This window comes from Euprymna scolopes, chromosome 10, assembly GCF_053919585.1.
Source record: "Euprymna scolopes isolate OS-2025 chromosome 10, ASM5391958v1, whole genome shotgun sequence".
Taxonomy (NCBI): Eukaryota; Metazoa; Mollusca; class Cephalopoda; order Sepiida; family Sepiolidae; genus Euprymna; species Euprymna scolopes.
Genome location: NC_136491.1, coordinates 64,024,994 through 64,043,873, shown reverse-complemented (window position 1 = coordinate 64,043,873; position 18,880 = coordinate 64,024,994). Strand labels below are relative to the sequence as shown.

The window sequence follows — 18,880 nt, the reverse complement described above, 5'->3', positions numbered from 1 at the left end:
CTCCCTCCATCACCAGGGCTCGCACGGCTACTGCAGGCCCGTCGTTGATGCTTGCGCGGATAATGCTCACCCCATAAGAGGCTAGTGAACCCCCGCCTACAGTTAGTACCGGAATTCTCTCTGCTTTCCAAGTGGCACAACATATCTTGCTTACGAGAGTCTGGGTGCACCCAGTGTCCACAAGCGCGAGGCGCTTGCTTCCATTAATGTGTATGCTTACAGTGGGTAGCGCCCTGCTCAATGACGATCTGGGGAAAAGACTGGTGCTGTAGCTTCTTCCCCTTGCCCGTTTCCCGGACAGGTGCGGGCCAGGTGTCCGCGTTTTTTGCACTTGTAGCACTGCGGCCCGTCAAGTTTCCGAATTGGTTGACGTGACGAAAGACAATCACGGGCCAAATGGTTGGGTCCTCCACACTTATAGCAGGTTGTAGCTGTGCCCAGGTCCTGCAATCCAACCTGTGATGGTTGTACAGCTGCTGCTTGGTCTATAGTGTTAGGGCTTTTCTTTAGTATTGCTCGTGCCCGCGCCAATACTTCCGATATGTCCATCTCGTCCACTTGGGATGAGGCACGGAGCAGATCTTCCACACTCTTAGGTAATCCTGCAACAAAGGCGCACACCAAGCCTTTGTCTGACATCCCTCCAAAAAAGACCGATAGCTTTTTTAGCTCAGCCAGATACACATCCACCGTTTCCCCGGGATGTAATTTTCGGGCCATGAATTCCTTCCATGCAGTAATTAGATTTAATGCAAATGCTGTAAAAAGAGCGCACATGATGCAGGCAAAATCTGTTTTTTCCTCATCAGCCAACTGCTGGTATACTGCATATGCTCCCCCAGTGAGGCGCATTGGGACCACGCATTCTATACGCTTCACCCCACTGAGCTGACATATTAATTCTGCTTTTTCACCCATTCCTGCACTGAGTGATCAGTGCTACTGCCATCAAACAGGGGAATTAGCTTGGGGTCAAATCCTGACGTCATGCCGGAATAGCTTGTGTTCATTACAACTCTACTTTCAACCGAGTCGTTGTTTGTTTCGTTCACCACACTCTTATCTTCTACCTCTTCTTTTACACACGTCCGTTCGTTTTCGTGACTCAAAATCGTCTCTCTTCCCGCTTTCCTCTCCTCGTTATTTATGGAATCAGGGTACGAGATTCTCCGAGATTCCACAAAACTTTTTTCCACATAAACGCATGTGGGCGCCATCTTGATTCTTAGTTTGTGCTCTGCAGGCACAAATGCGCACTCTCTTTAACGCTAAGCCACTTTCTCCACAGTACTTTTTGTTTTGGGATTGGGATTTCCTTATGTCCGGAAACTTTCCTTCTGTCCATATTTTTTTTATATATTTTTATGAGTAATTTTAGTTATTCTCCAGATGGTTGTTTTAAAAATTCATAATGGATTTCATTGAGTCCTATTGCAGTATTATTTGTTGAAATTATTACCATCACTTCCAATGAAGGTCACTTTTCTTTTGACTTAGAAAAACTGCAACTTGAAGTGTATCCATTTTCTTTAGGCCTTAGAAGAAAATATCTAGACACTTCAATCTTTCCTAGAAAGAATATTTCCCATACGTGTCTTTTCTCTTGCAAGCTGGTAATTTTCCGACATATTTAACTGCCAAGTCCTTGACAGATTTCTTAGATTTCCTTGAAGTAGATTTCTCTTAGCGAGATACAAATTCATCAGGTAACAGACACAATCACTTCATCATAAACTTCGACAGGTAACTTAAATGAGTTCACTTCAACATTTTAACACTCTGTTTAGACAGAGAGAAGATAGCATCAACACATTCCAAGTGTCAAGTCTGAACTGCCAACTTCAGCTTGAATTTTATCACAAAACGTAGAATGCATCAGTGAAGCAAACTCAAGAGAAAGGAGAAAGAGGAAAAAAGAGAGGAAGAAGAAATTTACCCCCAAACGTGTCTACATATCAGATCTTTCAATAGAGTTCCTTAACTCAATGTGTATAGATGATTATATTTCTTCAGATTTTTTAAATTTGAAACCTAACATGCTTTTCTGCATTTCTTTTGAAGGTTAAAAATTCTTGTTTTTCACCCTGACTTGATAAACTTTTGGAAAACGTCTCCACTAGTTGATTTGATATGTCTTTTTTATTCAGTATTGTGCAGTTATTTTTAGAGAAGTGTTTCATTAGTTTAGTGTTTACCTGCTATTTTCTATTTTTCCAAACTATTTTCAGCTTTATCAACATATTCTTGCTAACATAATCTTTTTTATCCTTTTATTAACCTGTGTTCCTTTGCTCTGCTTTTTTTGTGTAGCAGAATTAGTAGTAACCAAAATGAGGAATAGAGAGCTTACCTCGTATACGTCTGTTTTGGGCTGAGCAGAAGAGAGAGTTCCAAGATGGCGTCCATGGGCTTTTATTAGCGTTTACCCAATGTAATTATAGTTGAATCACGTCTGCTCTCGCGCGATTATGCAAATATGTCGTTCCCGGCCACTATAAAGGCAGGACACTAGAAAGGCGAGGGAGCGTTCTGCAGATTGTGTGTAGGTGATTCTGGCGAGTAGATTGTGCTTGTTACGACCCATGTGTCTACGAGAAGCGAGTTTTTGTTCCGTCTGTTTTTAGTTGCATTTTTTATTTGTTTGTTTTGCCTACTACATTTTTGTTTCAGTTTGTATTCAATTAAGTTTGAGTTAGTTCATTTTTTTACCTGGAGGTTTTTTATTTGGATACTTTTGGATTTTTTTTGTTTGTGGATTCAAAGGCATTATTCATTTCGGTTGCCTTGGACTGTTGTGGTGAATCTTTAATGGGGGAGTAGGAAGCACAACAATCTTTCTTTTTTCAGTTCCATCTCTTGTTTCATAACCTTTGCATTTTGGCTCCTCAAATTCTGTCCCAATTGTTGTTAGAAATCTTAGCTAATCTCTTGGTCCAAGCTGCAGAAATCTTTGTACTAGATTTTTATATTTGCTATCTCCCATCATTATTAGTCATTGGGCAAACTGCTTGTGCATATGCCCCCCCCCTACTTGTGGCTTCAACTACTTTTCTTGCTTCCAATAAGATCTTTTGTACATATTTTATAGTCAATATCTCTTTTTCTCTCTTTTAACTTTCACATTTTTTTTTGCAAAACTGGATGCACATTTATCATTCTCTTTACATTCCTTCATAGTCAGGGCCTTTTTTGCCACACTTATCACAGACATTTCTTCTTTTACATTTACTCTTACAGTGTTCATATTTCTGGCATTTGTAGCACTGAGAGGGATTAGAGATATATCGTTCAATCTTTATAATTGTGTATCCAATCTTTACTAAAGATGGAATGGTTGAATGTAATCTCGTATGTGTTTGTATGACTTGGTTTTCTTTATTGAAATTCATTAACCTCAATCACTCTGAAATTTTAATTCTTCTTTTATTTCCTCAAGGAAAACCCTTTGTAAATATTTAAATATTGATGCAGATATGTTGTTATTTATTCATTATGAAAAATTTTAATTTTCAGCAGAAAATCTGCATGTCTTTTTCCTCAACTTGCATGGTTGGCAAGTTTTTTTAACAATCTTTGGCATCAGATTTGCCGAAATAACTTTCTCAGTTATGAAAGGAGATAATGTAAGTTTAGGTTCTTCTAAGTTAATAAATCTTGGAAAGCTATTTTGGTCATTCTCTTCTTCCCATACAGAGCATCTTTATACATTTTTTGTGGTTTTATTAGAAACCGTACATTTTGCTTTTAGTCTTGATCATTCCTGCATGGAGTTGCAGTCGGCAAATTTTAGGCTTCTGCTGACAGAGTAGGTTTTTGGATGTCAAAGCATGGCAATGTATAATTGATTAATAAAAATGATTTAATTTTAGCAATTAAAAACACAACTGATATGACTAATACTGAGATCCACTTAATGAAACCGACGAAGATTATTCAATTCAAAAAGGTAAACATGCTTGATCATTCTTTTGGAAATAAATCTCCTCTATTTTCATATATTTAGTTTTTTTCAGGAGTTCCATAGAACCATTGGGAACTTTCCTAATCTTGGGACTTCTATGTAAATCTGACATTGCTTGAAGATTGTTTTTGTATAATTTGATATTTTTTAATTTTCACACAAAAAAATTCTTACCTGACATTGTCTACTTTTTTTTCTGGTATTACTTGCCTCATGGCAACAAATTCAATGAATGGTTTTGGTCCAACTTTTCGAAGAATATATGATGGAACAGGTAGCGGATATAACACCGTTGGGAAGTAAGCATCAGGTAATTGATTGTCAATCTTAAATAGAAGAAAGTAATAAAAATTGAATCACATCAAGTACGTAAATATTCTTGCTTAGATTACATTAACAAATTAACAGATACAGAGACCACATCTACTCTTAAAATATTTAATATCTCACCAAAAAGAGGGTGCATGACCTAGCTTATTCCATCCATTCATCCAAAGTGGCACTAACTATCACTAACTCTAGGTGGCTGAACCAGCTTCCTCCAAAGGAGGAAATTTCATGGGAGTATGAAATTCACAAGCAGGCTCCAGTCACATATATATCTCCATCAGGGGACATGACAATGTTAGGTTTTTTCAGCTCTTGCAGAGAGATGTTGATATCTTACATATAGCGCCTGGTAATTATGCTGCATATACGTAGCTTATGAACAGGTGAGAGGCATGCTGAAGAGTGTTATAAAGAACATTTTTACACTTAGAATGTGCAAAGAAAAGTGTGCACATCTGAACTACAAGAGATACACACATCAACAATATTTGGCAAAGTTAAGAAATGGAATGTTAGAAATTAAGTCTATGGTTAATTCTTTAAGAAATCTGAATATTAAATATGTCAGTAAAAGAATGAAGAATGCAAATTAAATTATATTGTTTAAAATAGGTTAGACAATTCTTTTGTTTGTCAAAAGTATGTTGGATAAACATATGTAAAGCCACATGAAATTGGTCACATTTGAAAAACACACTTCTGACGTCATAGACAAAGGACATTTCTCCATATTATGGGTTTGGAATTTAGTCAGTGAGAAGAGAGCCAGTCAGGCAGTTGAGTTGAGTCGGAGAGCAAGAGAGCCAGTCAGTTGGTTAGTTGATCCCTTGGAAGCGAAGGGAGAACATTTAGACTATGTAGATCCAAATCCGGCCGATCAGATGAATAAAGAAGTCATCATTATGTTTGTAACTGTTGTCTTGTGTCATCCTTCATCATGAATGAAAGGTAATTGTGTTTATCATCTTATAATGAACATTGTGTAACCTTTCGAAGATTATGTATCTCCTCTCTTCTGTGTTAAGAACTATGCATCATATCAACCTCTCCTCAATATGTGTTAAGAAGAACAATTCCCTGTCTGATATATAAATGTCATTATCATTCTAAGAACTGTTAATACAAAGTCTCCAAAAGAAATATAAGAACTGTATAAATGTCTCCCTATTCATCGTTATATATGTCCCTGTCATATTTTAATATGTACCCCTATTTATGGAAGCCAATAATGCAACACTACTACTACTACTAAAAACTATTTTTCTTCAGCTTTATTTATCATTATTCTTCATTGGATATTCATAGACTGGAGATCAGATTATACACTAAACAAACAAATTTTTGGATGCATACATGTTCATTCGTATATTAGTACATTTATTTTTATCCATTATTCATTTATTAAATAAATTTATTTCTGTATAAAAAAGAGCATTAAAATAACAAATCATTTTAATTGAAACATACATGATATATATATAAAAATAGTAAAAATACAGAATAACATAAATTATGTGATGTCATTAAAAAGTATGTTATCATTATAATATGCATTTGTTTCCATAGTTAGACTTGGAAGAACATGATAATGTGATAGAGTCAAATGCTTTATACTATGTTGCCAAAGCATAATTTAATCTGCAACTAAATGGCTATCAAATTTTTATATGTTTGTATAAACAATATTAATATCAACTTTCTATAAAAACATAATCAATTAAGTTACCTGAAGTCTTTGTACTTTAACATGGATGGCCTTGTGATTCTTAGATTGGCGGTAAATCATCAGTAGACCAGGAGAATATGTACGACGAAGGGCTCCCATGTAAGGTTTAGTCATTGTCATTTTTGATAAATCAACCTGAAATAAATAAACAAATCTATTATTTTTTTGAGATTATGTTTCTGTAACTCTTTTAATGAAAACCTTTATGCTGCTAGTGTACTGTATGAACCGGAAGTTGGTAATTGTGCACTGGTTTTCTAATAAATGTCCTTCAACTGGCAGAATATTAAAAATGCTTGGAAATCCATTCAAATTATTGTTTTTTTTATTAGTATTTTCAAGATATTTTTGTTTATAAAATTGCTTGGTGAAAGTACAGAATAGTTACAACACACCCTCTTCACCCCATGTTAGAAATGTCTTTTTAAATAATAATACTATTATTTCAGTGGATTGACAAAGATGCACAGGTACCTGTCATTGTTGGTTCAGCCATACCGGATATTTACAAAAAATCCGGTTTGTAATATGCACCAGTCTCACATTTACTAAAAACAAAATAAACCAATAACAATATTTAAACTTGCATATATATTTATTTTTTTAATCGTTTCATTTATTCTGATTTATGCATGTAAAGTGGACTTGAAAGTCTCCGGAGTCCAAGACCAGCACTGTATTTATAACACCAGATGACGACTGGTGTTCCACTTTTTTCCAACCTGTCTCATCAGTCGTTCTCATTCTCTACATGCCCCCTCACACCTTATGACTACAATACTGGTGTTTTTGGTCACTTGTCGGGAAAGTTCTGTGTATTTGTGAGCTGGTCCTCACATTTGTGGGGGATAATGGTTTTGGTGGTCGTGTTACTCTGCTGCTACGTCATAGGATCGTACTCGTTGGTTTGTGCCTGATTGAGTTTTGGTTATCCACCTCCATATCTTTGTTGGATATGTCATCTGCCATCACTATGTCACCATCCATCTTTTCCATGTCCATCATCTCGTCTATGTCACATGGGAATATGCTGTTCTGCATTCTTGATCTTTGGGGAAGTGGTTGAGGAGGTGGTTGTATGGGCAAATAATCTGGTGTATCCACAATAGACTAGATTTTCTGGGAGAAAATGACGATTGCGTAATGTAAGCCTGCCACTTCCATCAAGCCCTATCCAGTATTGTCTATTAGCCATGGTCGCTACAACTCTCCCTGTTTTTGTCTATCGTTGCGGATATGGTCCCTCCTAATTCTGCACCTGAACAGATTCGCTAACCTGAACGGCTGTGCATGTTTAGCACATACCTTTTTGCCATCACCCTTATTCTCAATTCTTTTATTTCTGTCCAACACCTGTGAATCTATATAACGTTTTTGGCTGATCATAATCCAAGATCCTGGTAAGGCATGCTTCTTTATGTCATCATCACTGACACTGCCTGATCGTGGTGTAGATGGCCGGCGCCATTAATGCAGTCCATGAATATTCATTCAACTGTTTTTATGGCTAGTTCAGCTCGACAATTACTTTGAGGATAATGTGCATATGATATAGGTCTCTTTACACCCCAATCTTCCAGGAATGATTTATACTCCAGTGAGTTGAATGGTTGCCCTCCTCCGCTACATTATATGTGCATATTTTTGTTTTGTAAATTTCTCAACTGATGAACTAGTTGTAAGTAATGTTCATAATTGTGTTGTCCTGATGCCATTACTATTCAACTTTCAGTAAGAAAAAATAATCCTGTAAAAATAAAACCTATTCGTAGTGCCACGTAAAGTAGACTTAAAAGTCTCCAGAGTTCAAGACCAGTGCTGTATTAATGACACTAGATGACGACTGGTGTTCAACATTTTTCCAACCCGTCTCATCGATCATCCCCATTCTCTACGATGTACATATCATAAATGTAAAAATATTGTTACCATTTGTGTTTGTAGACACAAATAAGGAAACATTACATTTTTTATACACACAAAAGCATATAATCATTCTAACTATACGTTTGTAATGCCCTAGAAGCAGGAAGATTCAGAATATTTATACATTGGCAAATGTAGTAAATAAGGAATATGAAAATGTTAAAATCAGCAAAAATATTTCAAATTTACTCAAATCTTTAAGATTTGTGCAAGATTTTATGTATCTGAAAAACTCTGAAATAAGATCACATTTACAAATTAGAACACAATTTGGAATTAACATTACAGAATATAGTGGAAGAATGTCAACAAATCATTAATTTATGCCATAGAATTGTAAACATTCATTTACACTTACACTCAATCAAAAAACAAAAACAAAAAGCTGATAAAAATATGTTTTTTTCAAGATTAAGCCTTATTATTGTAAAGTGGAGAAAATGTGTCTCTCAGCTTGTTGTTAAGATCTACATAAAAAGCAAATGACCGCCTTCATCTGTTCTCTACTAGCATGGGTGCCCGGTGTTGCCCGAGTTTGGAGGTGTATGTTGAGCAAAAAAAAAAAAAAAAAAAGTGGTAGTAGGAAGGCAGGTTCGAACCTGTACCGTTCTCGGTAGAGTTCTCAAAGGTCAAATTGTTGAACTTTGACCACTTAACAGCCAAATTTCTGGCCGAAAACCGATCACATAGATTTTTCCAAATCTCAGTACCCTGCATATCTAATTTCGAGTCTGTAGAAATGTAGACACACAGACACATTCACTTTTATAGATATATAGATAGATAGATATATAGCTATCAAGGGAGATCACTCACTGGTTACTTCCTGTCTCAGGAGAGATAACTCCACGGGTAATTTCAATTATTAGGAGCAGATGACACTTTTACCTATACATACCGACAAAGATGACCACAACAATTCATCCCGTGGGCATCTTTGCATATACCAAAAAAACAGTTTCCCTGCTTGCCCCATCTCTAGAACATTGACATAATTGAATGCTAAAGAAAGCCGTGTGTTTTCAAATCATATATAATGCAGCAGAATGCTTAAGTATTCAAATAACATACCAAGAAAATTACTTCAGAATGCTGGAAATAGTATAGTTAAATGTATATCCACACATGTTGAACTTATACAATCATGAAAAGTAAAAAAAAAATTGATAACATGGATTTTTTTCCACATAATAAAAATTTGAAATGCCTAAGTCGTAATTTGTGTTGTGTTCCTTTCCATTCTCTTTACTTCAAACATTGTTTATAACAAAATTTTGAGAAAAACTAAGGAACCAATTTTGAGAAATTCAGAAGACTAATGGAATAATGAACTGCAACAAAAATATTAGTTCTTTCAGATTTACATTGCGAAAACAAAAGCAAAAAAGAAATAACTATACCTCAATCTGTTCAAACAGGTTGATCTGTACATGATTGTTCTTCCATCTTTCTTCAAGCCAAGTTTGTAGTTCAACGTTAAGTAATTTCCATTTGTTATTGACTTCTACTTCCCAGATAGATGGACAATTGGTGATACTAAGTACCATCAACTCTTTATAGGCTGTGTTCACCACGGATACTACCATACTATCCAGAGACAACACCACTGAATAATTTGTTTGTTCAGCTTGGTTCATCTGTATAGGAACAAACAGTAAAAACAATATGTTCAACAAACAAAATACAAGATTTTTTTTTTGTTAAATGAAATAAAAGACAACAATTTAGTAACAGTTCAGATACAATCAAACTTTAAGTAAATCCAAAAGTTTGATAAACTGAAGAATGATGGGTTAATCATAGAAAAACAACAATAGAAAATTATTCTTTTTATAAAATTTCATTGTTAATGCTACGATTATCATCATAACATTATGGAGGTTTGTGCATCCATAATACAATAGAAGTAACCCCCCTCCCTCTCTCTCTCTCTCTCTCTCTCTCTCTCTCTCTCTCTCTCTCTCTCTCTCATATGTGTGTGTGTGTGTGTGTGAACGTTTGTCAGTTTGTTCCTCTCTCATACTTCAAGAAATGAATATGGATGAGCCAAATAGGTTAAAACAGATTAATATTTCACAAAAAACTTTGTGTTCATACACTTTTCAAATTTATATAAAGTAGCCCCCCTTCTCTTCCCAAGGTAGTATGACCTGCCTCACACACTCACACACTGTAACTTAATTATTTTAATGTGATTTCAACCGGTTTTAAATTATACAAGATTATGTTGATTCAAAAAGCTGAACAGATTTTGTGATTTTGTAAGCCCCTGAAATTCACACCACAAACAACTTCTCAATTTGTGCTATAGAATAAAAAATGCATCGAAATATTTGGGGATCGCAATCTTGTTTAATGTGTGTGCCAGTGTTATTACAGCTATCTTTTAATATATTCTGTAGTTTGATATTCATTGATTTGTATATCAATGAATTAGCTGCTCTGAAAAGATGTTATAAAATCACTGTAGGAGAGACGATGAGAGAGTGGTTGGCAGCAAGTAGAACAAGACACATGTAAAATGTTGTAAGCCTGCTGTCAATTTTTTTCTAATTATATTACAAGTTATTTCGGAAGAAATGTAAATTTGATGCAGCCTATGCGAGAGTCGGATTTTGTGAAAATTTGTTGTGAAATGGAGAGATTAAAATATGATTTGGGTTGAACTTTATGAAAATGTTGTCATCGTGAAATAGAGCAGTGAAAATACAATACTGGTTGGACTTCATGAAAAGCATCATTGTCTTGAAATGGATAGATTAAAATATGATTAGGGTTGGACTTAACGAAAAGCGTTGTTGTGGTGAAAAGGAGAGATTAAAATATGATTCAGGTTAGAATTTATGGAAACGTCATTGTTGTGAAATGACACAATTAAAATGATTTCGGTTGAACTTTCGAGATCTGCATCGGGAAGTTATAGAGAAAATTAGTTACAATTCAAGGTGAACTTTTTTTTTTAGAATTGGCATTGTGTTGTGTGGGCTAGTAGAGTTTAGCCATGTAATGAGTGCTAGTTGTGTTTACTCATGCAGTGAGTACTTTCTGTGTCTAGCTAGGTTGTGAGTGCTAGCTGTGTCTAGCCAGGTCGTGAGTGCTAGCTGTGTCTAGCCATGTAGTGTGTGCTGTGTCTAGTTGGGTTTGAAGGGATAGTTATACCTTGAAGCCCTAAGGATCTGAGTGCCAATCTGGGTATGGATTTTTGTAAGATGATCTTTAAGGATCATGGGGGGTGGGAGTGTAGTTTGATATTCATTGATTTGCATGTCAATGAATAGATGCCCTAACAAGACGTTATTAAAAGGCGTTGGCAATAGGACAAGAGAATGGTTAATAGCAAATAGAATAAAACGATTGTAAAAAATCATAAACATACTGTCAATTAGTTTTTTTTCTAATGAGGTTACAAGCTATTTCAGCAGAAATATAAAGTTGATGCGAGAGTCAGATTTTGTAAAAATTCATTGTGAAATGAAGAGATTAAAATATGCTTCGTCGATCTTTATGAAAATTTTGCCTCATGAAATATAGTGATTAAAATACATTTTCTTTTTATTGCTTTGAGTTTTTAATTGCTAATTTTTCCTCATTATATGATATTATATTAACATTATATTCTTAAATAATTTCATATTTGATATAATATTAACTAGCAAGACCCATGAAAATTCCATGGAATGAGAAATATATTTAATTAACAGATATTTTTCTGGAAATCAGTTTTTTTTAAGACCGAAAAACCAATAACATGCAGCAAATATGAGTTTAAGATTTCTATGAAAATAGTGTCCATTGTATTTTAAATGTAGACCTGACCCAAGCAAAATAAACTAATAAATACTCAGAAAGTAATATTGTGCTACATAGTTCAATACAAATAATAAAATCATATTGTAAGAGACAATCTTTAATTTACTTCAGTCAAACTTTTTTTTTCGCTTCGTTTTTTTCAAATGTTCCCTTTGCTATGTACTGATTTCTTTCTTCTGTGAAGAATCACTGCTGCACTTCGAAATTACAAGTTCCTTTCTCACACCATTACAACAATGATCATATATTATTATATTAATATTCAGAAATGAGGCTGCATCAAAAAGTCACGTTCATATTCTTGTCTAGGTTGCCAGATTAGCTTTTTTAAAGCCAAATTTCGCAAATTTGGCCCACTTTTAAAGCAGTTTGGCCTTCAAAAATTGTATTTGGCCTTTTTCAATGCATAACATGCAAACTAACTACGGGAGGAATGAAGAAGCAAAATATTATATAGATTAGCAGTATAACTTTTATTTAGCCTTTTGTGTTTTCTTAATGCTCCTGTTGGAAAACTTTCAGTACATATAAAATGTTTAATATGAAATAAAAGTTACTTTACCCATGGATTTATTCATCTGTTCAAAGTTATTCAATTTTGGAATAACATTAGCACTAAATAAAACACCTGTCAGGATCTTGGTACATTTCAATAACAAGCAAATATTTTTTGTGTTATTTTACTGATACTATTGTTTGTGTTGCTGTCTTGCCTGCCTTCATATGAGATAAGAGCACAAAACGCTTAATGTCTTGATATAAATAAAGCATCCTAAGATCAAAATAATGAGTATTTTGTGTTGCCATAATCACATACACAGAAACTACTTGAAATGCATCAAAATATTCTAAGAACATATGATTATTGGAGTTTATTTCAGACAATAAAAAGCCAACTTTTTCATGGCTTTGTAAATGCAGGTGTTAGATAAAGGTTATCTTCCTCTCATACTGCAACTTCCTACTATCATACTAACCAGCTCATAGTAGCAGAGATTTCTTTTCTCCCACATAATAACAAATTATGCGAATAAGGTCTTTAAAGTGTACAAATGTGGCTGAGTTAATTTTTATTTTTAAAAATTTTTTATTATGTCTTTGCACATAATAGAAAAGTAGGTAGCGACTTATTTATTGCAGCTCTTATTATTGCTGGATAAACAGTTTTTTATGACCAATTTAAAATAACTTAAATTTAAAATAGTATATTTTTCTTGTTAAACATGCAGATTTATTGAATGGAATAAATGTTCTTGTTTAAAAAGATGAATGTGAATGTAAAAACGTCAAAGTATTTCATTCTTTTTTTCATTTTAGCTGAATGAACAATAACAAAAAAACAACATTTGAGAAATATAATTATAATACTCATGCTATTACCTAGATATAATAATTCATAATGGCAAAATTCATATTAAGGTAAATAGTACAGTCAAATCATTTATAAATGTTAAGCAACCTATATATCTATAAAAGTGAAAATGTCTGTCTGTGTCTATGTATATTTCCCAACCTAATAACTCTGTCAATTTTCAGTCTACAGACTCGAGATTTGACATAAGGGGCATTGAAATTTGGGAAAATCTTTTTTAATTAGTTTTCGGCCAGAAATTTGGCTGTCAAAGGTTCAAAGTTCAATTACTTGACCTTTGAAAACTCTACCAAACTCCTCTGCCAATTTTGGGTCTAAACACTTGAAATTTTAGATCTAGGTTACTTGGACATGGATTAAACTTTTTAATTTGATTTGAGCCCCCCCCCAAATGTTAAGGGGTTAAAATTAGGGTCAAAGTTAAAATAAATTTGACTTTTGCAGTCTCTACTAAATTACTCAGCCAATTATTGATCTAAACATTTGAAATTTTGCACAAAGGGTATTCAGAGATAGGGCAAGCTTTTTAATTGGCTTGGGTCGAAAATTTAAGCTGCCAAGGGGTCAAAGTTCAAAAGATTTGACCTTTGCTGTGTCTAGCTAACTACTCAGCCAATTTTGGCTCTAAAAGTTTGAAATTTATACATAACGAGTATTCAGACATGCGACAAGCATTATAATAAGTTTTGGGGCGAAAATTTCTCTGCCAAAAAGTCAAAGTTGAAAGAGTTGACCTTTGCAGATTCTACCAAATTCCTCTGCCAATTTTGGGTCTAAAGACTTGAAATTTTAGATGTAAGTAACTTGGACATGGCGAAAACTTTGTATTTTGATTTGAGACCAAAATGATAAATGTTAAGGGGTTAAAATTAGGGTTCCAAGTTATAAAAAATTTACCTCTGAAGTCTCTACAAAATTACTCAGACAAATTTTGGTGTAAACATTTGAAATCTTACATAAAGTGTATTCACACGTAGGACAAGTTATGAACAGTACATAGGGCAGGACTGAACTGCTAGTGATAAATCAAATATCTTGTAATATGTAATATCATTTAAAGATAGAAAAGATACATAAACTACAGTTTTAATTATATGCTGTTAAAAAATATCAAAATAAAATCATTACTAAAATTTTTGTTTGACTCGGTAGTGGTTGTTTCACTCTAAACTAATTATAATAGGTTTTAAAAAGGTTACTTTATTTGCAATACATTACTATTAAATAAACCTTCATGCTATTGCAGTATAAATATTTTAGATGAGAACTGCAAAAGGCTGGTTCAGTTTTCATGATGGGATATGATTATGAACCGTAATTATTTTAAACAACCAAAGAGGCCGCATGCAAAATTAATGATGAAACAATTTTAAGATCACAGTTAAGAAATTAGATTTCACGGTGGTAAATATTATTTGCCTCCAATAATTCATTTAAATTGTCATTAAGTAATATAACATTTAAATATTTATATAAAAAATATTCAGAATATTGAACTTAAAGTAATGTTTCTATGATGAAAATATATTTTTTCTCTTTAATGTGAAATGAATGTGTAGCAGTAAAAAATAAAGGCATATTTTTCTATGTGGAGAAATGTCCTTGCTAGGCGATTTGGTTATACGAGTGCAGAGGCTATTAATTTCATCTGTCCCCCAAAGAACTTCACACTTTTTGGGAATCAGGGTCGGTCAGCTGAGAAAATCCAAGAAGCAACCAGGGAAGACATCCCGTCTCTCTTTTGCTCTCTCTCTTTCTCTCCTGTCCCTGTTCACTGGACACTCTAGCACCGACTATCTCTGTCAGAAGGTAACTGCTGACAGACCTTCTATAACCCAAAGAACTTTTAATTTTCCTTACTCGGACAGCTTTCTTCCACTAACATAAATCATTTTGTTGTTGCTATAAAAGAGATTTTGCTTTTCCTTTTCATGTGACGGTTTTTATTACATAGAATTAATACACAGAAGTAATACATATAAGTAATACACAGAAGTAATACACAGAAGTAATACACAGAAGTAATACATAGAACTATTACATACAACTATTACATACAACTAATACATACAACTAATACATAGAACTAATACATAGAACTAATACATACAACTATTACATACAACTATTACATAGAACTATTACATAGAACTATTACATACAACTATTACATAGAACTATTACATAGAACTATTACATACAACTATTACATACAACTATTACATAGAACTATTACATAGAACTATTACATAGAACTATTACATACAACTATTACATACAACTATTACATACAACTATTACATACAACTATTACATACAACTATTACATACAACTATTACATAGAACTAATACATAGAACTAATACATAGAACTAATACATACAACTAATACATACAACTAATACATACAACTAATACATACAACTATTACATAGAACTAATACATACAACTATTACATACAACTATTACATAGAACTATTACATAGAACTATTACATACAACTATTACATAGAACTATTACATACAACTATTACATAGAACTATTACATACAACTATTACATACAACTATTACATAGAACTATTACATAGAACTATTACATACAACTATTACATACAACTATTACATACAACTATTACATACAACTATTACATACAACTAATACATACAACTAATACATAGAACTAATACATAGAACTAATACATACAACTATTACATACAACTATTACATAGAACTATTACATAGAACTATTACATACAACTATTACATAGAACTATTACATAGAACTATTACATACAACTATTACATAGAACTATTACATAGAACTATTACATACAACTATTACATACAACTATTACATACAACTATTACATACAACTATTACATACAACTATTACATAGAACTAATACATAGAACTAATACATACAACTAATACATACAACTAATACATAGAACTAATACATAGAACTAATACATAGAACTAATACATAGAACTATTACATACAACTATTACATACAACTATTACATACAACTATTACATAGAACTATTACATAGAACTAATACATAGAACTAATACATAGAACTAATACATAGAACTAATACATAGAACTAATACATAGAACTAATACATACAACTAATACATAGAACTAATACATAGAACTATTACATAGAACTATTACATACAACTATTACATACAACTATTACATACAACTATTACATACAACTATTACATACAACTATTACATACAACTATTACATACAACTATTACATACAACTATTACATACAACTATTACATACAACTATTACATACAACTATTACATACAACTATTACATACAATTATTACATACAACTATTACATACAACTATTACATACAACTATTACATACAACTATTACATACAACTATTACATAGAACTATTACATACAACTATTACATAGAACTATTACATACAACTATTACATAGAACTATTACATACAACTATTACATACAACTATTACATACAACTATTACATACAACTATTACATACAACTAATACATACAACTAATACATACAACTAATACATACAACTAATACATAGAACTAATACATACAACTAATACATAGAACTATTACATAGAACTATTACATAGAACTAATACATAGAAGTAATACATAGAACTATTACATAGAAGTGCCTCTCATTTCTATAAATGTATGTTTCAGAACATTTAAAAGGAAGACAAACAGAATCAATGAATCGAGTTCTAAATTCAAGATATTTTCTGTTCACTTTGCACTTATGTACAGAAAATGATAATACTGTAATGGAAAATTCTATTTCAGGTTTTAAGTAATTGAGCAAGACACATTAATTTGTCTAGTCTTATTTATCAACCAGTGTATTGTGAAAATATATCTAAATTCAAAGTAGGAGTAGAACTACCTGTTTGAGTTCCTTCACCCTTCATATGTATTCAATATATATGAATACCTTGAGCAGTTTTAAAACAGATCCTTTATAACATGATATTGATCACACATTGATAAAAGGTTATTATTGTGAAATAATTAGTAAAACTCATGTCCAGATATTATAAATCTAAAAAAGAAATAATTGGAAATGACATTGTCAAAAATAATTGAATGAAACAATATTTTGTTTATTGCCAAAGCTTTTTTATAATAATAATAATAATAATAATAATAATAATAATAATAATAATAATAATAATAATAATAATAATAATAGATGCAAGTTGGGTCTTAAAAGTAATGAGACTGGCATAGCAAAAAATGTCAAAAGATTCTTCTGGAATGCCATGTTGTAATGACTCTTAGGGGTTTTCATGCCTTGAAAACTGGTCCCTTAATTATCACTAAGAGCCTGGGTGGAAAGAAGAAAATCATATCGGACAAGTTCAAGTGAACAGGAAGATCATTACAGTCCGGCATTGCTGGATGCTCAGCAAGTGCATTATAAGAGATGCAAACAAAAATATGTGGCAAAAATGCAATGATTTCAGAAAGCCAGATTACGATGATCTAATCTAAAGATATCATGTTAGATGATAACTTCTCCCTCTTTCATGCCCAGTCCAATTACTTTTTAGACCTCAGAATAAAGCATGCTGGGAATGACTGAGCAGATTCTCATCCATGAAAGTGTAAGTAAAACGATGTCAATAAAAGTAGGAGGCTTCAAGCAAAGGAGGAAACAATCATCGAAATTATATTTTTATTAATTTTTAAACTGACAAGCTGGAGCAAGTTGAGTACATGAAACATATGCTTAAAATCATGCAGTGTCACAGACGATCAATATTCAATGGTGGTAGTGGAGGTTGGTGTTGATGGCAGTTGTGATATACAAAACTATGAAACCTGTCTCAATTATAATGCATCCATCTGAATAACTGAACATGTAAAAAAATTATTGGTGTGGCAGCGGTCTTGTACACTAGGCAACATATTCAAATCGGCTCACTTGAAAATCTTTAAAGAGTATTTATTGTCAACATATCAAACTTTTGTGAGTTGATGATTTCATGTATTTTCAAATTTTAGAATATGATTATAATAACATTCGTAATTAGAAAATCTTTCTATGAAATAGGTGTCAAAATTGATCTAGGTTTTTTAGAGCCACTTCTTTCAATAATGATACATGAGTACCTACTTTAATGGGAAAATGTTGGCTTGGCATATTGTGTTTGAGTTTTACTAGAACTATTGCACCACTTTCAATTGAAATGCTGAAAACCTTCATGCGGTCCCCCGTGAATCAAAGCAGAATCAAAGAAACTAATACCAGCACTTGAACAAGTCAAAATATCATAAATTGTAAATTCATATCCTTATTTTTGTTGCATCAGTTTCTTCGTGGTTACTCATATTGCGAAATTGGTGTCCTCTGAGATCAAAGAGGATTAAGGGTCAGATTCAATCAAATACTATTTAATTTTGCTCACCGAGAGAAATAGTAATAAAGACTCTTGTGTCGAATGTAAAATTTTGATATTTACACTTATTTGTTACATTTGTCTTTCTAATCAACTATTTCAAGTAACAAAATTATTAATCGATTCTTATTTTTTTAATTTTACACTTATTCGAACACATATACACACACAATATCTGATCAGACACTGTTATAAATAGAGATTCATTTTATTTTATTTTTTTACTGTCCATCCATAATTGGTCTGTTATGCATTCTGTCCATCCATAATATTTTGATGAGTAAAAAGGTGTGATATTTAAC

The 18,880-nt window shown here is 32.7% G+C and overlaps 1 protein-coding gene across 5 annotated transcripts in view; it reads right to left on the bottom strand.

Moving 5' to 3' along the window:
- LOC145286018 (intermembrane lipid transfer protein VPS13A-like) overlaps positions 1-18,880 on the bottom strand; it is a 965,259-nt gene that overhangs the window by 99,315 nt on the left and 847,064 nt on the right. For all 5 annotated transcript variants that reach the window (XM_080134633.1, XM_080134635.1, XM_080134636.1 and 2 more), the window contains 3 exons: positions 9,344-9,580; positions 6,018-6,152; positions 4,136-4,287 (listed from right to left, as the gene is read on the bottom strand). In XM_080134633.1, coding sequence (XP_079990759.1) covers positions 4,136-4,287; positions 6,018-6,152; positions 9,344-9,580 — 524 coding nt within the window. The remainder of the gene's footprint in view (positions 1-4,135; positions 4,288-6,017; positions 6,153-9,343; positions 9,581-18,880) is intronic.